Genomic DNA, 25,388 nt, shown 5'->3' on the forward strand with positions numbered 1-25,388 from the left:
GTGTGTGTGTGTGTGTGTTTGGCTTTGTTCCGAATGCCACTCCCTGCCCTTTGTCACACACAGCGTGTGATTGGCTAAAACAACCTGGGCTTTGCTCCCAAAAACAACACGCTTTAACTTGCTCCAGTCTTTAAACCTGCACTCTGTCCAACACTGTTTCACATTTTAACTCTTTTTTTTTTTTTTTTCCCAAAAGTGTTACTTCAGCTTAAACATCTCCATTTCACACAAACAGTAACACTGTAATGCTTAACAGCTGTGTCCGAGTCTGGTGAGAATTCTCAATTCTGATTGGTCAGAAGGTGTTGATTTATTTTCTCTAGCAGCTCAAATGCGCTCGTTGTCATACGTTATGGTTTCTATAGTAACGGCTCGTTCGCAGGGACGTGTACGGCAGACGCTTCTCGTAAATGGATTTTAAAAAATCGTTGATGCGTTAAGGAGACGTTTATTATTTAATATTTATGGAAGGAGTCTCCGGTGTCAGCGCTTTGTAGCAGTCGGAGGTGAAGCTGTAACGTTACGTTTTCCGAGGAGTTTTCGCTTCTTTGCGGTTTCTCGCTAACGTGCGTAACAAGCTGCGAATTTGTTCAGAGAGAAAAGAGAGACTGGTGAGGGAATGAATGTTTATCGCTGCTATAACGTAAGCGACAACAGGAACTAACTCGTGCTGAAATTTGTTACTTAAAAATTGTTTCCAGAAAATATCTGATATGAACATTTTAGAATTTTTTTTTTTATTTAAAAACAGTTTAGACACGTTGGAATCTCCTTCAACTATAAAAATGCTTTTAGATATAGAGAAATATCGGCACCCTTACAATATGAATTAACGTAAGGACGGCTTGATCAAAGTGTGCACCATTTCTAGAGAGAGTATATTATAATTTATACACAATACTGTGCAAAAGTCTTGGCACCCCCCCTATTTAGTACAATCTTTGTTATAGATGTTTATTTTCTGACTTCTACATTATTGATTCAGTACAAAAACATTTTCGATTCCAAACATTAGTTTTCCAGCACGGAATGAAATGTTACAGAAAAATGTTTGTATGTCAGTAAAGAAAGCAGCAGATTCCATAAGAGACACTTTTCAGATAAAAACAGAATGAAGGCTGCTGGGTTTCGCTGCAGAAATAAGAAGCTCTTTATAGGATTTTTTGAATGTAGAAACATTTAATTTCATTATTTTTGAAGGCGTCTTTGCTCTACAGCATTTCTTTGCATGTGCTTAAGACTTCTGCTCAGTACTCTATACACACAGGGGAAATATTTAAGGCAGCCATTTTTGTTTTGAAGATTGCATGTTCAGTTTGTGTAATGGTGTGAGGTTTAGTAAAACGTTAGTGTGTGATGTGATTTGAGACGTTATTGCACTGCAGATATCCAGGAATTAGATTGTGTTCTGTGTTTGTTTGGTGAATGAAGTCGAGCTCATATTCGTGTCTCTGTTTCAGGATTCAGAACATGCGGATGATCGACGGCAAGCCGGAGTACAAGAACGGACTCGTGAGTGGTTTTGTAGATCTGTGTGTGTGTGTGTGTGTGTGTGTGTGTGTGTGTGTGTGTGTGTGTGAGAGAGAGAGAGAGAGAGAGAGATAATGTGTGCGTGTGCACGTGATCTTCTACTCTGTCTCAAGTCTCTCTCCTCTGACAGAAATCGGAGACAGGTGCTTTCACTCTTTCAGCTCTTTAAGGAGTTGGAAAGCAAAAAATGAAAGGTTAAGGCCTCTGGCTTTTCATTAGGGATAAATTCACATTTCCAATTTATTCTGATTTAATTTCAACGAATATATTTCTGTAAAGCTGCTTTGTGACAACGTCCATTGTTAAAAGCGCCATACAAATAAAATAATAACATTGAATTGATTTGAAATTAATTAAAGGAACGGATTCCTTTAATTAATAATTAACGGTAAACTCACTAACTTTTGTGTAAAAAAGTGGGCGTGTTTACAGCGAGGTAGAAAACAATGTGTGAATTAGGTTTGTGTGTGGTGATGGAGATTTTTTTTTTTTTTTTTTAAATATTAATTCAATTTAAATAATAATTTAATTAACATCCACCTCACGACCTCCAGAGAAACTCCTCCTACTGATAAAGGTACTGAGATGTGACGTGATGTGAAACAGAAACTCCATCAGGGTACCGATAGTTCCGGATTCGGGTCAGTGTGGTGGAAATACAGGCCGTGTGTGTGTGTGTGTGTGTGTGTGTGTGTGTGTGTGTGTGTGTGTGTGTGTGAATTCTCACGTCATTCACACTTGTTTCTTGTCTCTCTGCAGGACGTGTTGATTAAGGTGGTGAGGAAGGAGGGCTTCTTCAGCCTGTGGAAGGGTTTCACGCCGTACTACGCTCGTCTCGGCCCACACACCGTCCTCACCTTCATCTTCCTCGAGCAGATGAACAAGTTCTACAAGATCTACTTCCTGGACTCGTAGAGTCCTAATGGGAACTCGAGGCAGCTCGGGTCGGCCGAGGTTCTGAGCCGTTCTCTGGTTGTGTGTGTGTGTGTGTGTGTGTGTGTGTGTGTGTGTGTGTGTGTCCTGCCTTGTGTTTTCTAACACACCCTCCTTGACTTCCCCGACTCAGAAGTGTGTAATGTTGAAGTAAAGTAACATGCGGGAGTGCTGCACATTTCATGGCTCGTGGTCGCATTCGTAAAACCGCTTCAGAAATAGTTTTTTTTTTTTTTTTTTTGTTAAAATGATTCAAACATCCTGTCGATCCCTCAGAGTTATCGGTTCTTAAGATGAAGGGGAAGTCAGCAAGGGCGTGTTTGGAAAAGGTACTGGAACACAGCCGTTAGTCTTACTCTCCGTCTGATCGTCTGAGCTGTGTGTCCTGGTGCGAGTGTGTGTTTCTTTCACACTCTGACCCTGAGAGACTCGGCTCAGAACCCTGCGCCGTTTATCGGACTTTCTTTAACGACGAATACAGCGAAGAAAAAAAAAAGTAGAAGAAGAAGAGGTTCCTGTCTTGTACATGAAGCTACACACTGACACATTTCTCTTTTTTTTTTTTTTTTTTTTTTTTCTGCCCCTAAATTAAAAAGACTGAATCTGACTGTCTTGTTGTGAATCCAGTCTTAGTGATGATTGGTGTGTGTGTGTGTGTGTGAGAGATAGAGAGAGAGAGAGAGAGACCTAATGACAGAATGAAATGACATAGAAACATCACATCTCTCCCTCTCTTTCACTTTATCCCAATGTCTCTCGCCCTCATTTGCAGTGAAAATCCCCAAACCCATGTTAGAGAAGGTTTCTCTGAGTTCTCTCCCCTTATTTCTACCAACATAATGTATAAAATAAGCGTTAAACAATTGCACAGGGTAAAGAATGTTAAATATAATATAATATAATGTATAATATAATATAATATAATATAATGTATAATATAATATAATATAATATAATGTATAATATAATATAATATAATATAAAATTTGATCCGCTTGTGCACTGTTTTATTGGGATTATGCTCATGATTATACTTTGATGCCTGAAACACGGATTATTCTCGATATCATGGCCAAGACGCTAATAAGAATGAAAAATAAAAGGCCTCCGTTTTTAGTAAGAGATCATCGAGAGGCTGAATTTTCTCGTAGCTGCTTGAAGGTATAAATCGTTTATAAATGTTCCACAAGGTTCCGTTAGCGTTTGTCCTGAGATCAAATCTGTCTTTTTTTTTTTTTTTTTTCATTTCCCCATTTGGATTAATTTAATGGCAGCGTCACATGTAATCTTCTCAGAGAAGAACAAATGTCCGAGTGTCATCATAAATAATATGATCAAGGGTTATGCATTATAAATACATTTTAAATAAAACTATATTGTGATATAATCTCATATCAGCACGTCTGGGTGAAGTCTTACAAACTGCAAAATCTGAATTTTTCATCTGCAGAAATCATGAATTATCGTCACATCGCTGTTTTTATTAACAGTGTTCATTTTTGTCTCTTTCTTAGAGGACGGTTTCTTACAATGTGTCATGTTTAAGACTTAACGCTAAACAGGAATCCTACAGAAGCAGGATCTTTTTTCTTTTGGAAAACAAACAGTTCACATGTCAGTGTACTTCACTAATTCGTTCTTTCTCTTCTTTTTCTTTACCTGTTCTCATACTAGGTTTTAAAGCATGTGTAAAACCTCTCAATGTTGTCTTTCTCAGAGTATTAGTTTGGTTTTGTTTTTTTTCCACTTTTTGTTTGGCATAATACCCATGCAAAAGTTAAGGATATTAAAATATAATTGATATTGAAACATTCAGATTTTGACTTGCTTTCCTTTTTTTTTAAACAAACAAAAATAAATAATTAAATGCTTTAAAAAAATTAGGCTTAGAATACAGCATTTCTTTGGAGCTAAATGCAATGCATGGGAAAAAAAAAGAAATATGAAAGAAATAGAAAAGAAATGCGAAAAGGAAAAAAGAGAATAAGGAAATGTATAAAGAAAAAGCTCCTTTAAAGATATTATATATATAAAGGCTATAGTATTTATTTAAAAGTATATATAATGAGTATATTATTATTATAAATAATTTATTATTAGTTATAACTATAATAGTCGTTTTATTTGAATTAAAACGAGATGTATTGTATTTATTTATGAATAGAGCGCGCCCTCTAGCGGTTGAAGCCCGCAGTAACGCCACCGCTACTCATAAGACTTCCGGTTTCCGGTTAGAATCATTCAGTCCAAGATGGCGGACCTCCTGGGCTCAATCCTGAGCTCGATGGAAAAACCTCCAACAGTCGGCGACCAGGAAAGCCGCCGCAAAGCTCGAGGTACGCGGTTTTAAAACACTTTAATACCACGTAAATGAGGTCGTTAAACACTTTATTCTCGTCATGATCTCGCAAATGTGGAGTTTTATACATTTTATGATCGATGTTTTGTTGTTGCTGCCCTTCTGTAGCGCTCGCGCTGACGGAAAAAAAAAAACCGTCTTCCAATCGCATGTGAAGAAATGGGGCTGCGCTTGTGACGTCACGGCTGCCCTTAATTCTGATTGGCTGTCTCTGAATATTCCTCTGCGTTCATTGGAAACTGAAAGGGCTGCGTCCCAAATCACAAGTCCTCCTAAATAGTGTTATAAAAATAAAAGCTCCATTGTTGTTCTTTGTTAAAACTTTGATTCACACATATTTTGTTTCTTGTTATTAATATTAATATGTACATTTTATTTACAACAGAAAAAAAAAATACCTAAAGATTAGCCTTAGATTTAATGTAGTGTTTATTAGTCTAGGGTAGACTGAGGTTTGGGACGTGGCCATTGATTATCACAGATAATATACAGAAATAAACATTTTGTTAGCTGTGGTGATGATTCTGCACAAATCATTATATCATGATAAGGTCCATTTGAGATACAGCTCCCTAAGTGCCCTACATAGGGAGACTATGCATCCTGTTTAGTGCACTACACCTTCAGTAAGGCTGCGTTCAGGATTCAGCTCTGCGCTCTCTTTACAACGCTGCAAACCGCCACCTTTAAGCCCATTAAGAGCGACCGTGGGTTCGTTCCGTGCTTAGTGAGTGTGTAACGGTGTCTAAATGTCCGTGTTCTCTTCCTTGTTCGGTCCCGTGGGGCGTCACAGAGCAGGCGGCTCGCATGAAGAAGATGCAGGAGGATGAGAAGAGGAAGAAAGCAGAGTTTAGGAAGAAGGTATGAGTGTTTTTTTTTGTGCAAACAGAAACCTGGTGTTCCTCACAGTGTGAACTTTATTTGACTAAATCTGATCTTGTTGCTGATGTTTGGATCAGATGGAGAAGGACGTGTCTGATTTCATCCAGGACAGCGCTCTGAAGAAGAAGAAGTACGACCCCATGGGGAAGATCGAGAGGAGCATCCTGTGAGTCAAGCACTTCTTTTTCTTTTCTTTTGGGTTATTTGCAAGGTGCCAATACTTCTGGAGTTGACTCTGTTTTTTTTCTCCTCTCTCGTCACGCAGGCACGATGTGGCCGAGGTGGCCGGTCTGACCTCGTTCTCGTTCGGGGAGGATGAAGAAAGCAGATACGTCATGCTCTTTAAAAAGGTGAGCACTGATAGCTATCTGCTCCTACTTACATATCACACACTCACAGCAGGAACTGATCATAACTCTGTGTGTGTGTGTGTGTGTGTTTGCGCAGGAGTTTGCCCCGTCGGATGAGGAGTTGGAGGCGTATCGTAGAGGAGAGGAGTGGGATCACGCCAAAGCCGAGGAGAGACGCAAACTGAAGGTGAGCGGGGAGAAAAAATCCTTTTCAATAAATATATAAAGGCTGCCTACGTTAGGCCTTCATAACACATTCATAACACATTCATAACACATTCAAAACACATTCAAAACACATTAATTACATGTTCATAAGACATTAATAACACGTTCATAAAACATTAATAACGTGTTCATAACGCATTAATAACACATTCATTACACATTCATAACACATTAATAGCACATTAATAATGCTTTCATAACACTGCTCCATCTTTACATCTTTTAACACTTTCATAACAAATTAATAACACGTTCATAAAGTGTTCATAACACGTTAATAACACCGCTCCGTCTTTACACGAAAGTGAGGAGAGAGAAGAAGCCTCAAACTGCAGTTTTTAAACCCTAATACTGTAAGTTATTATTAACCGATTAAATGAAATTAAACTTTAAAGTATATAAAGCTGAAGATGTGCTGGAGGTCCATGGAGATTTAAATCAGTTATAAAGCACAACTGGAGAACAGCTTCACTTCTGTACAGAGCTCGTATATCTGAGAAACGAATCGTTTTAACGCCCTCGAACTGAAATAGCTATAAAATATGTAAATATTTATGTGTTCAAAGGGAACAGCGTAATATTTAAGCTCTTATCCTGCTGTTTCTGCAGCAGTGTACAGTTTCAAATCCAGTTTTTAAACAAATTCAAAAGCCTGCAGTTTTATATTTTCTAACAAAAAGTGTGTAATTGTAGATAAAAGTGATTCTCACATCTTTCCAGACAAATTCATTTTCTGTTGATTTGTTTCTAATAAACTGAACCAAACAGGATGAACTTGAGACGCTTTTAAAGCAAACGAGAGTGTTAATTAGATTAGCATGAATCTGATTGGCTCATATCCCATTGCCCCGCCCACTTTCCCCCCAGGAACAGGCAGCGCTGGAGGAGGAAGCAGCCAGTCAGAGTCAGAAGAGACCGTCGTCTCCCAGCTCCAACTACAGAGACAAATACAGCCATCTGATTGGCACGTCTGCTGCTAAAGACGCCGCCCACACGCTGGAGGCCAATCGTGCATACGGCTGCGGTGAGTCGCAAACACACACACACCCACACACACACACACACACACATGCTCACGGCTATAAAACCAAATATTTTAATTCCAGGACAGGCCGATCTGTAACGTAAAGAACAGAGAGGAGAGGTGGAAGTCTCGAAATCTTCCTCCTCCTTCATACGTTCATCATTTTCATTTTGTTCACAAATAAAATAAAAGTGGTAGTGCTGAGATATATAAAGCTGATATATATATATAATATAATATTTCGTTTCTGTATGACGTGAGATTAATTTGTGAGATTAATTTGTGCGTGAGTGAACTCAGGAATGATGATCTGTACTCGATTTTATAGGAAATATTGCTGGAAGGCAAAGATTTTAGAGTAAAATCCGGTGTTCACTCTGACTTACACACACACACTCCCGTCACTCTCTCTTCCTCTTTTTTTTTTTTTTTTGAATGATTGATTAGTCTGTTTTCTGATTTCTGATTGGTTCTTTCTCACTCTGATAGTTCCTGTGGCCAATAAGAGAGACACGCGCTCCATCGAGGAGGCCATGAACGACATCCGGGCTAAAAAACGCCTCAAGAGAGGAGAAGAGGACACCGGGGCCGGCAGCCTGTGAAACGTGTGTGTGTGTGTGTGTGTGTGTGTGTGTGTGTGAGAGAGAGAGAGAATCAGGGTGTGTATTCATAGATGTGTCCCTGTACAGTATTGTACTCTTTAGCAATATCTCCCTGAGGGCCTGTGGGACGTGTGTGTGTGTGTGTGTGTGTGTGTGTGTGTGTGTGTGTGTTTAGCCATCACTCTGGCCTTGTCTGCTGCTTCTACCCTCCTCATAGTGTGTGTGTGTGTGTGTTTTAAAGCTCGTTAGTTTAGTGGATTTTATTTCTCCGTGTCTTCCTGATGTGAAGTTAAGGCACATTTTTTTCTAAACTGACACTTTTTCTTAGTTTTTAGTGTGTTAGTTAAATAAAGCGATGTGTAAAGGCAAAATTTGGCTGTAAAGGTCTGTGTGCATCACGGAAATGGTCGTCTAGTCCATATTTGGGAATGTGGGTGTGGCTACGTGTCTGTTTCTGGAAATGAGAGACGCTCCGAGTAAATGTGCTTAGGAAGTAATGACTAAAAAATAAAATGTGGGTGTGTCATTGAGGTTACAGATGGAAATGTGGGTGTGTCATTGAGGTTACAGATGGAAATGTGGGTGTGTCACTTGGGGGCCATATATGGAAATGTGGGCGTGTCTAAATGTTAGTGATCAGAGGCCAGAGATTGAAATGTGGGCGTGTCTTTGAGTCCATATATGGCAGTATAAGGAAGTCATATATAGACAAAGCCACGCCCACCGGTCTCTCCTCAGACAGATCGTCCTCGATTTATGGCACAACAGCAAAAAGATTTAGGTTTTTGTGTTTTATTGAGTGTTTAACGCCGTTTTATCCAAACTCATGCTTCTGGAGTTACTGCCTCCAGTGTGTTCATGTGAAGTGTGAATCTTTTTTTTTTTAAAAATGATAACAGATCAATTAGACCAGACTTTATATCAGCTTCAGATAGTTCCTGTGCTAGAAATAAGGATTTTAATCAATGGTGCATGTTCAGATATGAAACAAACAGTTTGGTGCAGTAGGATAAAACTTTTTATTGTCATCGCTGAGTCAGTATTCATCACTAAATTCTGTTTTGTTCATATTTGATACAGCAAGCAAATCAGAAAAACATGTGGAACCGAATACTTCCTTCCTATTTATAGCATTTTAAAACCTTCCATTACTGTTTACCACCGTAATATAAAATAAATATAAAGCTGAAAGGAGTCTGTGTCAGTGACGAATCCTGTAACTGTCCACATTTTACACACACTGTATCTGAGAAGCCTGTTACTCTAACAGACTCGACTCGCAGTTGAGGTTTTAAATAAAGGATTAAATGGTGAAATATTGTGTGTTGTGTTTGTTTAAAGGTTTCAGAATGTAAAGGGTTTTATTTTAAAATTGGAAATTGGTGTAAAAATCATTAATGCTGTAGTTCTTTCCTGCATTTAATTAAGGAAAACTAAAAAAAACCTGAATTATTCCATCATAAGTTTTAAGAGCCAATCATGTTCTGGTATGCAGAATTTGGATTTATATTTTTATATATATTTAGGTATTTTTATACATACACACATTTCTAGTTTATTTCTAATTGTATGTTACTTTAAACAGAACTTCTTTACCTGAGTCGCTCATACCTTCTACACACACACACACACACACACACACACACACACACACACACACACACACACACGCTGCCATGTCTATTCAAATTTTTTTAATACGTTTTTTTTTTTTTAAAGGGGAAGCAACTTTTTTCATGCACTAAAGATTTGGAACAAAAATGTAAACATTCTTTACACTCCATTTATCACTGATTTACAAAAAAGGATTAAAATTACAAATAATCTTTCACTTTAGCATTTAACTAGTTTTTATTGCTTCTTTACTTTTACTGCTACATTAATTTTTTTACATTCTTTTACATTATTTTAATTAATACTCTATTTTTACATTTTTTTTATTAGTACATTGGTATATTTTATCTTATTTTCTTTTTCCTGTTAGTGCATTTAGTTGTTGCATTTTTATTATTTGCCTTTTACTATATTATTAAATTTTTTCTACTTCACATTGTCTTTTATATATTTATTAATTATATTATGTGATTATATTATTTATGATGATGATGATGATGTCAACGTCACTGCTGTACTGAGAACAAACTAAATAATACTTGCTTCAGCTTCTCCCTTTCCATCCGTGGTCGGGGGGGGGGGGGGGGGGGGGGGGGGGGGGGCGGGGGGGGGGGGGGGGGGGGGGGGGGGTTAAAGAGGGGTGCCAATACTTTGTACACAGCAACAGATGGGCTACAGTCAGTAATTGCACACCTACAAATGATTGGTGGCGTTGATGAAATGATTAATAAGTGCCGGCGCCATTAAAACATGGCAGCTGTCTGAAGTTTTCCAGATGATCCAGCTGTGTGATGAGGAGCTCTTCATTCTCGGGTCACGCTGAAGCTCCACTGAGCTCGAGTGGATTATTTGGTTGTTAAATGAGGTTCTTAGAGCAGTCACCTTCTCACACAAATAATGTAGAAAAGCTTTAACGTAGCTGTAGAAATCTTTCCTCACTTTTCTCTATAAAACAATAACGCGACCTGAAAGATAAATAACATGGATGGGTTTAAGAAGCTACTCCTATGTCTAAATTACTGTACTGTAAAACCACCTGTCTAATATCGTGTAGATCCTCCTTGTGCCTCCAAAACAGCTCTGACGCGTCGAGGCATGGACTCCACAAGACCTCTGAAGGTGTGTGTGGTTTCTGGCACCAACACGTCAGCAGCAGATCCTTTAAGTCCTGTAAGTTGCGAGGTGGAGTCTCCTTGGATCAGACTTGTTTGTCCAGCACGTCCCACAGATGCTTGGATTGAGATCTGAGGAATTTGGAGGCCAAGTCAACACCTTGAACTCTTTGTCATGTTCCTCAAACCATTCCTGAACAGTTTCTGCAGTGTGGCAAGGAGCATTATCCTGGTGAAAGAGGGAATACCGGTGCCATGAAGGGGTGAACTCGGTCTGCAACGATGTTTAGGTTGCCCATTTTTCCTGCTTCCAACACATCAACTTCAAGAACTGACTGTTCCCTTGCTGCCTAATATATCCCACCCCTTGACAGGTGACAGGTATACTGAAGCTTTACGTTTATTTCTGAACTATTTTCTTTAAAAAAAAAAAAAAAGTAATAATAATTTAAGAGATAACTTAGCCAAATGCCAAAATAATTCAATTCAATTCAATTTTATTTGTATAGTGCTTTTAACATTGGACATTGTCACAAAGCAGCTTTACAGAAATAAATGGATTCACAAAAAATATATTGTAAATATGTGAATTTATCCCTAATGAGCGAGCCAGAGGCGACGGTGGTGAGGAAAAACTCCCTGAGATGATATGAGGAAGAAACCTTGAGAGGAACCAGACTCAAAAGGGAACCATCCTCACCTGGGTGCAACGGATAGTGCGATTATAAATCATTCCCTTCTATTATTGTGTACTATATGGACAAACTGTGCAATTGTGCAACCAAGTAAATTCATCACAGTTTTTGTAAGAAGTCCGGTTGGTTAAAATCTATCTACTGTCCACTGATGGAGTCTTGAGTATGAAGGTAATAGGCCTGGGTATAGAGAAACAACACAGCTAGACACATCTCAATTTAATTTGATAAAGAATTATTTCATATCCAATTTCTAAGATCTAATCTAATCTAAGATTTGTACTATATATTCTATTATATATACTGTAATTATATCACAGCAGTCTTTACTCTACTAGGTACCGCACTTCTCGCGAGATTTACAGGCTGGCTACCAGCCTGTAAATCTCGCGAGGTGTCCGGGCCGTCTATCAGCTGATTACAGGCCGTATGATAAATAACATCTCGCGAGATTTAGCGGTTTGGCGGCGTTGTGGATAGGAGAGATATCGCGAGAACTGCGCCTTTAGGTTGGCCTTGTTGAAGAAGCGTAAACACACGGAAACAACAAAAGATTTTCGACGTTTTGGCATGACGAAGCTGTAAAGTTTTGTTTTCCCTTTCTTCTGGGATTAAAAGTAAGTTTTGTTTTGAAGCGAGTGGCTGTGAAATAAGACGACGACAAGGATTTGTGGGCTTTTTTGGGGAAAAAGGAGAGTTATTTAGGGAAGAGAGCTGGACAGTAAGTAAGCTTTATTTACAGACTTGACATTTTTAACCTGCAGGTGGGAATGACATTTTATAAGCAGGAATAAATCTGAATGATCATGGCATTTTATATATGTATATATGTTTTTAAGCATTACTAGTGATGTGGCTTGTCATTGTTGAGAACAGTTCATCAGGACAGGGCTTGGGCTTCATGGACATTAGATTAGTCCTGATGGAAATGCAGCTGTTTTGCTTCACTTCACCTGGAGATGGAAGTGTGATAGATGAGATGATTTTAGATCCTGAACAGAGAGCTGTCACTTCATTTCCTCGTCTTTAACCCTGTGCCATGTTCCCTGTCTCAGCACTGAGCTGCTGTACTGTTTATGTTTAAACTGCACATTGTGCACACTGAATATGAAGCTTCTGTTATTAACATACAGCCTGTAATCAGGCTCATGCATGTGTACACCTTGTGTATTGGCTTTCCTGTGGTATGTGACTTGATTAAACCCACCAAGAAAAAAGCAAATGTACCAGGAAATCATCTGTTAATGTGTTAAGAGCCTCAGAAATCAGTAGAAGTGAAGAAGTGCTGAAGAAGATCCGAAGATCCTCTTCTGTCTTTTCCTCTTTAGCTTCCTTTCATAAACTTAGAAGACGGTCATAATTTCCTGCTGTGGTTAAAAAACATCACATGCCTGAACCATGCTGGGGATACACACACACACACACACACACACACACACATACACACATACACATACAGAGGACAAACCCCACAGGCCGTTGCCTAATCTTATCTTAAGGCTGTGTTCCAAATCACTGGAATTTTTTTATGTCTGCGAAAAAAGCTGTTTGTTTAAAAAAAAAAAAGTCCTGTTAATGCCTGATTAATAAAGTAGGTTAGTGGCACAAACGTAGAAACGAGGCACGTGAATTGTGAACTGAATTGTGGGATTGCTCTCGTACAGGATCCGTTGTGTTCAGAATAACAGCTATAAAGAAATGAGACGTTTATTTACTTCATATTTTACTCGTGTGGTTACTTTAACTACGTCTTCACTCAATATTTACATCCTTACTGTATTTCTATTACATTTACACTGTTATTATTTTCTCTTTTTCCCCTGTTACTTTATTGTTTCTATTATTTTTCCTCTTTCCAGTTAGGGGCTTGGGTGATATTTGCAGAAATAATATCCTCATAAATAAGATTTCTTGTTTTCTTATCTTTTTCTAAACATATTTCTCAGTCAGATGGTTTAAATGTATATGTCTCAGTCAGCGTGACAGAAGGATTTAGATGAAGCTCCTTCAGATTTGTCCTTGTCTCTGTATCGGACGCTTGACCACGTTCCCTCCTCCTGAATAATCCACAGAGGAAGTGAGGACATCTCGAAACGTCCACGATAAGGATATTAGCATTACGATATTCAGATTTATCTGATTATCCGCCGGTGCTTGGACGGGGAATGCGCTGAGATCCGGAGCGAGTCTGCAGGATCAGAGTTCCTGTTTCACTGTGAGCCGACAGGAAATGATCGGGACAGCGTTTCAGAGAGTCTGTGCTGGTTTAAGGATGAAACTTTTTTTTAAGGCTGAAAGTCTCGCACTGTTTGGAGACAGGAACTGCTTTAACTGTAAAATAAATGTCTCAGATCTCCTCCAGGGATCAGCGCAGATGTATTTTAAGAACATAATCCAACTATTTAAATATTAGACTCATTATGGAAACAAGTACAGTAATATTCTGTGTTTTTTCCTGGAACCCTGGAGGGTTTTTTTTCATTCCTGAGCTTTCTGAAGACAGAACACATAGATAATGGTGGATTATTGTTTCTTGTAATAAAATAAAAATGATCACGGCCCCCTCCTGACGCCGTTTATAGAACACGTGCTTTAAGGAACGGCAGACGTCGAGGTTTTAAAGGTGCTCAGAGTGCTAATAACCAGAGGGTTGTGGGATCAAACCCCATGAGTGAGAGACTGATCGCCTAACAGTAATTATTTGATTGATTGGATCGTAGCTAATCGTATGTGGTCATATAAGTATGTCAGGTTTATATTTAAATTGTAATAATGTCTCTTTAACACAGTAATATTTAATTCATTTAAGTCATAACTTGTCACGGATCATTGACTAACAAATCTTTGGCTGGATTTCTGAGTTCACTAACAGCGCTGCTGAGTTCTGGATTGTGATTGGTCAGAAGAAGATGTTGATTAATTTTCTATAACAGCAGCAAATCACAGGTTTATTTATAATTAATGCACTCGTTCTAGTACGTTATCATTTCTATAGTAACAGCACATTCAAAAAACATGTCTAATTGTGTTTATTTAATTTATGGAAGGAGTCTCCAGTGTCAGTGCTTTGTAACAGTCAGAGGTAAAGCTGTAACATGTAACAGTTTTCCAAAATCTTCAGGACAGAGGAATTTACGCTTCTTTGCGGTTTCTCGCTAACATGACGAGCTGCGTTTTTGTCTCATTAACGTCAAGAGAGAGAAAAAAGAGAGGCTGGTGAGAGAACGACTGTTTATAGCTGTTTATAACTGTTTATAGCTGTTTATAACTGTTTATAGCTATAAACATAGCTGTTCATCATATCTAATACTAATGTAATATTACAGTATCTTATGATTTGACTAATTAACAGAAAATATTTATTGTATACAGATAAGGAACTGTGTTTCCACACAAATCAATTTTTTTTTTGTTTGTTTTTGTTTAGCAGTGATCAGCGATAGTGCTTTTAAGTTTAGTTTTTAATATTGTGAATGTTTAAGGCCAGCATCAGCGTGAGAGGATCTTCCTGTCCTGTGACTAAACGCTGAGTTCAGTGTGTGTTTGTCAGAAATCTTGAGATCTTCGTCACATGGGTGATCAGTCCGTGATTAGGAAATAACATGTTGCGTAAAAGAAAAGCTGTAAAAGTTTCCTCGCTGGAATGTTTCCGTGTACTGTACGTTATGTAAGGCTGGGCGTGATGACAGTGTAATATAAACATCGCCATAAATTGTGTCACAACACACTTTTCTATTATTGTTTGTTCGTTTGTTTGTTAAATAACGTGACTGAAAGCAGCTGATGTGACGTCAACATTTTGATCTTTTAAAATGGAAAATTTATTACACTTTTAGAGATTTATAAAATGTTTTCTCATTTATATGTAATTATATATATATATATATATATATATATATATATATATATATATATATATATATATATTAAAAATAAAATGTTTCTGCTTTTTAAATATACAAACATTTGTAGACATTCAATAAATTATTGAACTTTTTTTTTACATTTTTACTCACTTTACATGCTAACTTTACTAGCCTACTTTACATACTTAACTGCTTATTGTTTATTTTAATTGCTGTGTATGTACTTTTCTGGCTTAATTTACTTAATTACTCAATTCTTTACTTAATTATACACATTTAATTGCTTTAATTCCTTGTTTATTTAATTACTGAATTCCTTCAGTTGATGAAACACACTTCTTTTTCATTCTGGCTTCTTTATTACTGTACTTGTTTTACTTATTTACTTTATACTTAAATCCTTTTTTGTAACTTATTTATTACTTTACTTACTTACTTTCCTTGTTTAGTTCATTACTTCCTTGCTTACGTTATATAATTATTTTCTTGCATGCTTTATTTACTTTATTCAGTAACTAATCTCTTACCTTACTTACTTTACACACTTACGTCTTTTTAGTTTGTTTACTTTAATTGCTTACTTGCTTGCTTACTTTTCCGCACTTTAATTTATTTCCTTTTAGTCTAAATATGCTTATAAATAAAAAGATTAAACACAATTAATATGACTAAGCAATGCTGTCTTGTTATTCAGTAATGAAAAAAAAGATAAAATGCAATAAGATTATTTTGTTCCTGCTCCTAGAGCTTCCGGCTGGTTTCATCACCGATGAAAAATCATGATTATTTATTTGTTTGTTTGTTTGTTTGTTTGTTTTCAGCAGTGTGTTGTGATGGACTTTTCACTAGCTTGTCCCGTGTGTATCCCATCAGCAGCTCTGAAGGACAGAATGTTTATGTATTGATTGTAGATAAAGACTTTCCCAGTGTGCAGTGGGTTTTGTTTGAGCTTCTTACACGTCGATGTAACACTCTGTAGCGCGACCGCATGTCTCAGACACGACCGCAGATAACGCCACCATGTGACCCAGCGGCGTTCTGAGCGAGACGTGAACGTGCTACACTCGTTTGTCCGCAGATTCTCCGACTACACATTCCGATCTGCGTGTGTGTTCATCACCTCGTAGCATGAGTTCAGCTCTGTTCCGTTTGAAATTGGCTCAGTTTGTGATTTTCTGTGAGATTTCACAATAACAGTATTCTCATGATGACGTACGGACATCTATCTAGTTTCTCTGTACATAAACTTCAAAAGTGTCTTGTTCAGGCTCTTAAAGCTGCAGTTTGTCATTTTTAAAAGTGTTTCTAGACATCTGTAAAAATCATATCCCTTCATATACACTTTAGAAAATACTGATTCAGAAATCCGAGACGCAATAGACCAGGTTAATGTTTTTTAAAGCATTTACATTTTTCTGGGCCAGAAATGATCCCCGCCCCTTGCTGGAACAGAGCTTATAAGCTCCGCCCCTTTTCCTTGTATAGTTAAGCAGAGGAGAGCGTGATGGCTTCTCATGGGTTTTATTGTGTCTGTTGATTGTGTGCCATAATTTAATGCAATTATGTTGAAATGGAAAAGCACAATATGTTATTTATCTCTCTCTCTCTCTTTTGTCTGTCTCTCTCTGTCTCTCTCTCTCTCTCAGTCCTGCCTTGTATCAGGATGGTGTGTGTGTGGTGTGTGGAGGGTCGTCTGAGGACGTTGACCTTTGCCCTTTGCTCCATGCTGACCTTTTCCCCTGGACATGCGTACATCTACGTTGTGAGTGATTAGTAAACGTCGGTGTTAATGATGGACAGATTTCAGCACCTACAATTTACTGAACTTAAAGGAAGACTTTTAACAGACTTTTAAGCCTTTCTTCACTTTTCCGCATTTATTTTTTCTCTTCCTCTCCTTCCTGTTGCAGCATCTCAATAATATGAGCTCCATGATGTTAGAGGACTGGCCGGCTCTCTTCGGTTCTCCGCTCCCCAGAGACGGACTGATGGTGAGCAACAAAACGCAGAACTACGCACAACATCTGTCTTTTCTCTCTTCCATCTCTCTGTAAATTAACGTGACACGTCTCTCTCTCTCTTTCTTTCTCTGTCTCTCCCACTGTTTTTGTATCTGCCTCTTTCTTTGTCTGTCCCTCTTTCCCTGTCTCTGTCTTTCTTTCTTTCACTCTCTCTCTCTCTCTCTCTCTCTCTCATTGTCATTGTGTTTCTCTCTGATTCTCCCTCTTTCTGTCCCTCTCTCTAACTCTCTCTCTCTCTCTCTCTCTCTCTCTCAGGGTTTTCTGGTCGAGTCTCGTCCTCTGAATGCCTGCGCTCCGATAGATCCTCCTCCCGTCCTTCCCACTTCTTCTGATCCCAACAGCAGCATCGGGTTTGTCGTTCTGATCCGCCGCTACGACTGCAATTTCGATATCAAGGCGAGTGTCGCGTTTCTAAAGCTCCACGTCATGTTCCTCAGCCACGTGTATAAATTCCTTCATTTGCACATAAGGAGAGTTGAATCATTTTAATATAGCCTGCTAGATTTGTTGTAATATATATATATATAATGTGTGTGTGTGTGTGTGAGAGAGAGAGAGAGAGAGAGAGAGAGAGAGAGAGAATAGAGTGAAATGTGGATGTTTATTTTTATATTTAATGTAAATGTTTTCTTCACGCAGGTGCTGCATGCTCAGCAGGCCGGGTACAGCGCTGCCATCGTCCACAACGTCTACTCCGACGTCCTGCTGAGCATGAACTACAGCAACGGTGTGACTCTCTCACACACACACACACGCACACACACACACACACACACACACACACACGCACAAACACGCACGCAAACACACACACAAGTGTGCGCAAACACACTTACATTTACACATTTACACACACACACATACATTTACACACACACACACACACAGACACACACACAGACACACACACACACAAGCGTGCGCAAACACACATACATTTACACATTTACACACACACATACATTTACACACACACACACACACACACATGCACACACACACACACTACACACCCATTCACACATTTACACACACTTGCACACATTCTCTCTCACACACACACACATTTACATTTACTCACACACACACACACACGCGCGCGCGCGCGCAAACACACACACAAGTGTGCGCAAACACGCATACATTTACACATTTACACACACATACATTTACACACACATGCATACATTTACACACACACATTACACACACATGCACACACACACATTACACACACTTGCACACATTCTCTCTCACACACACACACACACATTTACATGCACACATTTACACATTACACACACTTCAACACACATTTACGTGCACACATTTACACACACACACATTTACACATGCACATTCTCTCTCTCACACACACACACACACACACACTTGCACATATTCACATGCACACATTTACACACACACAATTCTGTAACAGTGTGCACTTACTAATATTACAAACTGTCTTTGATGCGAGTGTGATGATTTTTACACACACACACACACACACACACACACACACCACACACACACACACACACACACCACACATCTGAGCTGATTGACTACATTAGGGATAAAGATGGACTTTGTGTACATTTGAATTCTGACCTAACTGTCCCTTTAAGATAGAACATTTCTGAATCTGTGTGTGTGTGTGTGTGTGTGTGTGTGTTGCTGTGTTGCAGAAACGATAGCCGATGAGATCGAGATCCCGTCCGTGTTCACCAGCTACTCCGCCTCCAAGATCCTCCGCAGTTTCATCAAACCAGACCGAGGGTGAGACGAGACACGAATCACTGTCACTTTAATTTATAATAAACGATACGTATCAGGTTTGATAAACGGCCAGCAAAAAAGTAGTGCTGCATTTATAAAACCAAAACAAAAACACTCATTGGGGAGATTTATGATTTGAAATAACATTTATAACGTATAGAAAATTGCGAGATTGTATTTTTTGTTGTTGTTGTATTTTAATATTTTTTTTCTCAGTTCGTCTCCCAGAACAGATTCATTTCGATTTTAACATCTCACTATTCAGTTTCAGGCTACTGAAAAACGGTTACTACAGTAGACTTAGTGACATCATCAGCGGACACGGCAAACAAGAATGTACAAAGCGTTGTGAGGTAGCTAGCCGGCTAGCCGACGGGCCGTCAGCGAGTGTAGATTCCTCGGGATCTATTTCTGTTCATGGAACAAAAATAAACAGACTATTTGGCTGTATCACGTCTGAGATGTCAGGTGCTCGATATTAATTCTTATTGAGCTGTTGTGAGCTGTGATGAGCTGTGATGAGCTGTGATGAGATGTGATGAGCTGTTGTGAGCTGTGATGAGCTGTGATGAGCTGTTGTGACCTGTGATGAGCTATGATGAGATGTGATGAGCTGTTGTGACCTGTGATGAGATGTGATGAGATGTGATGAGCTGTGATGAGCTGTGATGAGCTGTGATGAGATGTGATGAGCTGTTGTGAGCTGTGATGAGATGTGATGAGCTGTGATGAGCTGTGATGTGATGAGCTGTGATGACCTGTTGTGACCTGTGATGAGCTGTTGTGACCTGTGATGAGCTGTGATGTGATGAGCTGTTGTGACCTGTGGTGAGCTGTGATGAGATGTGATGAGCTGTGATGTGATGAGCTGTGATGAGATGTGATGAGCTGTTGTGACCTGTGATGAGCTATGATGAGATGTGATGAGATGTTGTGACCTGTGATGAGCTGTGATGAGATGTGATGAGCTGTTGTGACCTGTGATGAGATGTGATGAGCTGTGATGAGATGTGATGAGCTGTTGTGACCTGTGATGAGCTATGATGAGATGTGATGAGCTGTGATGTGATGTGATGAGCTGTTGTGACCTGTGATGAGATGTGATGAGATGTGATGAGCTGTGATGAGCTGTGATGAGCTGTGATGTGATGAGCTGTGATGAGATGTGATGAGCTGTTGTGACCTGTGATGAGCTATGATGAGCTGTGATGAGCTGTTGTGAGCTGTGATGAGCTGTGATGAGCTATGATGAGCTGTGATGAGCCGTGGCACTCGTGGCAGAATCACAGCCGTGCTGATGTTCAGTATAACCTCCCTCTTACTCGTATGACATTACTTACATATAGGTAAAGAGTGAGAGCATTATTTAGCAGCCAGTCTTTATGACATCATGACGTCACGCTGCCATGCTGATTTCCTGTCACACAAATGATTCTTATGATTTACTGAATGATTATTACACGATTTAATTCCGTTCTTAGCGAGTAAACCTCTCTGCTTCCCCGCGCTCTCACTGCCGCGTCCCGGCGATCGGGTTATTGGATTGTTGGCTATATCGGGTTGTTGTTTTGAGACTGAAGAGATTTTTCTTGTGCGATGCTGATGTTGGAGTTGGCGATCGGTGTTTTCGTTGTGGTTCTGATGCTGCTGAACCTGACGGAGCAGGAGATGATGGACCGCAGGGTGATGAGGATGCTCATGCTGCTGTGTTTGATCTGCAGGGCCTACGTGATCCTGAAGCCCGATTTCTCCTTCCCTATCACCTTCTACCTCATCCCCTTCACCGGGATCGTGGGGCTGATCATCATCGTCATGGTGGTTATACTGGTGAGGGGGCTTCTGTGAATATTTCTTTGATATTTTAGGTAAACTCAGTGATTATAAATCCCTGCACCAGTGTCCTGATTTTGTTTAAATTGCTTTGTAAGCATTTTATAAACGCTGGACATCTCATAAAGCAGCAATAAAGCCTTTTTTTAAAGACTCAGACATGTCATCATAAAACCATGAGGTCCACTGCACCAAGCAACTTTCATTTTTTATTATGTCCCCTTATGACTGTTTACCATGTTTTTACTCAGTGAGAGAGAGCTTTATTTACTGTAATTTCAGGAACATAATTTTAAGGTCAGCGTTTTAGAAAAGCACTGACTCAACACATTTCCTCTGCCTCATCCTCTGACCTCATCACATCCTCATCCTGAATTTTAGCCTTCCAGCTTCTCTCTCTCTCTTTCTTTACACAAACTATTATAAAGCTAAAATTTGTTCTAACTATCAATATGTCCATGTTGATTTAGTCTGGGTTGCCATAGAAACAACCGATTTCCGAGTCTGAGCAAATGAACAGATCCTAGCTGTGGTAACTGTGCAGATTATTATAGCAGAATTAAAGATTATTATGTCTTCTGAGAATAAGCAGAAGTTATCAGGGACAAATTACGGCATGTAAATACAAACGCTAAAATACAGGAAGTGAAATCCACAGTTGCCATGGCGATTAGGAATCCTCCTTACCATCTATTGTAGCCAAGTTATTTTACAGACTACATAACGTTATTTTAGTTATATTTCTGTCACGTGATACAGTGTATTAATTCAGTGTTTTATTGGATATTATTGGATTATTGTTTGATTTTAAAACTTGTGTGTGTGCACGTGTGCGCGCACGTGTGTGTGTTTGTTTGTGTATGCAGGTGGTGCGCTGTGTGCAGTACAGGAAAAGACTGAGGAAGAACAGACTGACAAAAGAGCAGCTGAAGAAAATCCCCATTCACAAGTTCACTAAAGGTGAAGCACTCTAAACTCCCACAATGCACCTCTGCGCCCTGTCTAGTGCCCTGTGACCTCACATTAGAAGTTGACCGGTCACTGATGTCGTCCCCAGTTTGTTTTTAAATTTATGATATAGAATGAATTTGTCATCTGGATGTCACGAGTTCGAAATCTCGAAAGGTGAGGTCTGAGAGAGCTTCACGTGTCTTCCTTCACGTGAGGAAGTGCACGCTGGGAACGGGAAATTTCCAAAACATTATCAAAATTGGGAGAAAATTGGTCACCATTTGATTTTAAATGATATGATCAAAAATCAAAAGAATCTCGACTTACTGACCAAAAGACTGGCACGAATGCCGAGGTATAGGTGAGAAATATGAAGAAATATTACAGAAGGTTTTCTAGAAAAACTTTAATTGCATCATAATATTTATTAATGAATCTTGAATCACTGAATCGATTCATGAATCAAAAAAATGTCATAAGATAAACTGATTCCCTTCTAGCTGAAAGAATCACCTGTGACCTCTCTCTCTCTCTCCCCCCCTTCTCTCTCTCTTCTTTTCTCTCTCTCCTTCTCTCTCTCTGTCTCATCCCTTCTCTCTCTCTCTCTCCCCCCTCTTCTCTCTCTCTCCTTTTCTCTCTCTCGCTCACTCTCTCGCTCACTTTCTCTCTCTCCCCTTCTCTCTCTCTCCTTTTCTCTCTCTCCTTCTCTCTCTCTGTCTCCCCCCTTCTCTCGCTCGCTCTCGCTCTCTCTCTCGCTCACTCCCTCTCCTTCTCTCTCTCTCTCCTTCTCTTTATCTCTCACTCGTTCGCTGTCTTTCCCTCTCTCTCTCTCTCTCTCTCTCTCTCAGGTGATGAGTATGATGTGTGTGCGATCTGTCTGGATGAATACGAAGAGGGGGATAAGCTGCGGGTGCTGCCATGTTCACACGGTAAGTGTGTGTGTGTGTGTTTTATCCATTTCAAAAATTTTGGTCTTTTATTTATTTATTTATTATTATTTTTTTAAAGATATTGTTTTTGGACACATGACTGAGTTGTAACCAAGTTGTGTGTTTTCTGTCACACTGCTCTGTGTGTGTGTGTGTGTGTGTGTCCTGGTTCTCAGCCTATCACAGCCGGTGTGTGGACCCGTGGCTCACTCAGACTAAGAAAACGTGTCCCGTGTGCAAGCAGCGAGTCACGCGCACCAACCCTGAGTATTCCGACTCGTCCGACTCTGAGGAGGAGGCGGGGCCTCACACAGGTGAGGATGGAGAGGGCGGGGCTTCAGGCGAGGAGCAGTCTGAGCGCACGCCTTTGCTCCACCCATCTCCTCCGTCCTCGGGCACCTACGAGGCCACGGTCGCCACGGTGACGACCTCAGCGCAGTGCCTGCCTCAGCGTGACTCGCCGTTGCTAGGATACGACGGTTACTACTCGCCCGTGGAGGGTTCCGAGGAGGACACGGAGGAAACGGAGGACGACGATGACGACGACGACGATACGACGCAGCTGATCGGGCGCGGACCCATCAGGGTGTGAGAGCAAAGCATCGTGGGAAGGAGAATTAAAAACATGAGCTTTTCAGGCTTTCTTTTGTTGTTCTTTTGATTTTTAAACCTAATTCTTTTGGGCTAGTTGGTATAACGTGAAGTTACAGCAATGTAAACGCTGTAGATTTAGAACTAGGATGTGAACCAGTGCCCCCTGGAGGTAAGACACCCCTCAGGACACGCTGCCACAGCGGGAAAGAGCCGTAGATTCGTTTCGAGTTTGCTGTGCGGAGAGCAGCTTCCTGTTTTAGAAAGAGCGGCAGCAGGATTTTGCGGCGGTTTTAAGATTGAAACGTGTGTACACAGCAATTATTGTGCAATACGGACCTGACGCCAGTTTGTTCTTATGTTTTTTTTTGTTGTTGTTGTTTTTAAGTAACTTCGATAGGAAAGTCTCCGGAAATTTCCTCTGTGTCTAATCAGGCTGCACGATATGGACAAAAACAACACGTGACTAGATTAATACGTCATTAATGATCGAAAGTTGCCTTGTAATCTCACAAATTTAAACTGTGACACTGTGAGGTGTCGCGTTAAAGATCTGCGTTAATTAATTGGACCAAAATAATTTATTGATCACACATCTGGACTGTGTGAGATTGAGTCTAGTATCAGAGTTGCAGTATCACGATAACAACTAACAAATGATATATTGTGCAGCCCTTTTTTCTTTTTTTTAAATTTAGGCTTCTGATTCCCTTTAACATCGCGCACACACACACGCAGTCAAAACACACAGGTGTGCAATAACACTATGCTTTTCTTCTGTAACCGACCGTATATTACACTTCTCTTTATCCTGTTTACGACTCTGCTGTAAAAACGGCGTTCAGTTTCACTCTGTGTGTCAGTGGTTTTTTTTTTTTTTTTAACGACTTCCCCTAACCACTCAAACGTGTGTATCACCTACGCTAAAGTCAGGAGTGCATTCAAAGGAGCAGTTCAACCAAAAATGCAGTGTCCAATATTCAGCATTCCCCTGATCAGCCAGGACGTCTTCTCCGTCTCTGGTTTTCTCACACTGGAGCTACGAGGCTAATGTAGCTAACAAGAGGAAGACGTTTATGGCCTCTAGTTTAACGCGGTGCACTAATGCATGGCTAATCATCACACAGTCGATGCTCAACATCATTTGTTAGCTGCATCGGTTTTGTAGCTCTGGTCTGAAATGAAAGACGCTGGGAGTAAGAGTGAAATTGTGAAGGTTGAATTTTGCGCTGTACTGTCACTTACACTAACCGGGAAATAAACAAAGGTGCGTTTTAAAACATGAATAATGCATATGGTGTTGAATTTGTGCCTGAATTGAACGCTCTCCATAATCCGGCTCTCTTTAGGACCTGCTCTGAGTTTTGTGACTTTTATTAAAACCACGTCTGTGTGGTGTGATTGTATGTTTTGTAAAAAAAAAAAAAAAAAAATGTAACTGAAACTGAGATTGTATCACATTAGCGTGTGTGCGTGTGTGTGCGTGTGTGTGTGTGTATCACAACCTAAGAAGAGAAACGACAGATCCAGGGTTAATCTGTTGATCTGTTTCAGTGTCTGAATGAAATTTTAAACACGTTTTGAATAACACTATAATCGAATACTGTTATGGCACGCAACTGGGACCACTCACTTCATGTTCTTCTTTTTTGTTGTTGTTGATTTTCTTTTTTTTTTTTTTGGTTTCCCGAGATGTTAGAAAGATGTGTGTGTGTGTGTAACTGCATTCCTAATGTACTACACTGTTTAGCTTTTGTGCCATAAAAAGGACTTTTATCTAATCACTGTGCAGCTGAGTGTCTCTGTCTCTACACTCTGAGTCCATGAGCAGTTTTTATCACTTTAATAATGCACGTTAATCTAGTTCATCTCACTGCGCTGTTGAATTCTGGATTCTGATTGGTCAGAAGGTGTTGATTAATTCTCTAGAACAGCAGCTCTGACAGTAGCGCAGGTTTATATTAATGTGCTCTTTCTAATATGTTATCGTTTCTGTAGTAACAGCTCATTCACAGGGACTTCACATAAACAAATTTAAAAAATCGTTGAGAGACGTTTAATTAACGTTGATGGAAGGAGTCTCCAGTGT

At 39.6% G+C, this 25,388-nt stretch overlaps 3 protein-coding genes across 5 annotated transcripts in view; all 3 read left to right on the forward strand.

The window, feature by feature from the left end:
- slc25a11 (solute carrier family 25 member 11) overlaps positions 1-4,278 on the forward strand; it is a 10,714-nt gene extending 6,436 nt beyond the window's left edge. Inside the window, exons 7-8 of the mRNA XM_034300743.2 lie at positions 1,461-1,512; positions 2,290-4,278. Of these exons, the coding sequence (XP_034156634.1) occupies positions 1,461-1,512; positions 2,290-2,445 (208 nt within the window). The 3' untranslated portion in view covers positions 2,446-4,278. The remainder of the gene's footprint in view (positions 1-1,460; positions 1,513-2,289) is intronic.
- Positions 4,279-4,587: 309 nt separating this feature from the next.
- spag7 (sperm associated antigen 7) lies at positions 4,588-9,224 on the forward strand. Of its 2 annotated transcripts, XR_008301139.1 has the most exons (8): positions 4,588-4,799; positions 5,616-5,683; positions 5,782-5,870; positions 5,970-6,054; positions 6,152-6,241; positions 7,150-7,306; positions 7,796-8,439; positions 8,472-9,224. XR_008301139.1 is itself a non-coding variant. In XM_034300744.2 (7 exons), the coding sequence occupies exons 1-7, from the start codon at positions 4,715-4,717 to the stop codon at positions 7,906-7,908; spliced, it is 687 nt and encodes a 228-aa protein (XP_034156635.1). In that variant the 5' UTR covers positions 4,588-4,714; the 3' UTR covers positions 7,909-9,224. The 2 variants fall into 2 exon arrangements, 1 of the variants encoding a protein (XP_034156635.1); XM_034300744.2 differs by having other exon boundaries at positions 7,796-9,224.
- Positions 9,225-11,807: 2,583 nt separating this feature from the next.
- On the forward strand, positions 11,808-25,080 carry rnf167 (ring finger protein 167). 2 transcript variants are annotated; one of them, XM_034300742.2, is made up of 10 exons: positions 11,808-12,050; positions 16,842-16,957; positions 17,106-17,186; positions 17,472-17,612; positions 17,856-17,943; positions 18,908-18,998; positions 20,720-20,825; positions 21,695-21,788; positions 22,628-22,708; positions 22,885-25,080. In XM_034300742.2, the coding sequence occupies exons 2-10, from the start codon at positions 16,859-16,861 to the stop codon at positions 23,298-23,300; spliced, it is 1,197 nt and encodes a 398-aa protein (XP_034156633.2). In that variant the 5' UTR covers positions 11,808-12,050; positions 16,842-16,858; the 3' UTR covers positions 23,301-25,080. The 2 variants fall into 2 exon arrangements, with proteins under 2 accessions (XP_034156633.2, XP_053086604.1); XM_053230629.1 differs by having other exon boundaries at positions 11,815-11,946.
- Positions 25,081-25,388: the final 308 nt, after the last annotated feature.

Source organism: Pangasianodon hypophthalmus, chromosome 27 (genome assembly GCF_027358585.1).
Source record: "Pangasianodon hypophthalmus isolate fPanHyp1 chromosome 27, fPanHyp1.pri, whole genome shotgun sequence".
Taxonomy (NCBI): domain Eukaryota; kingdom Metazoa; phylum Chordata; class Actinopteri; order Siluriformes; family Pangasiidae; genus Pangasianodon; species Pangasianodon hypophthalmus.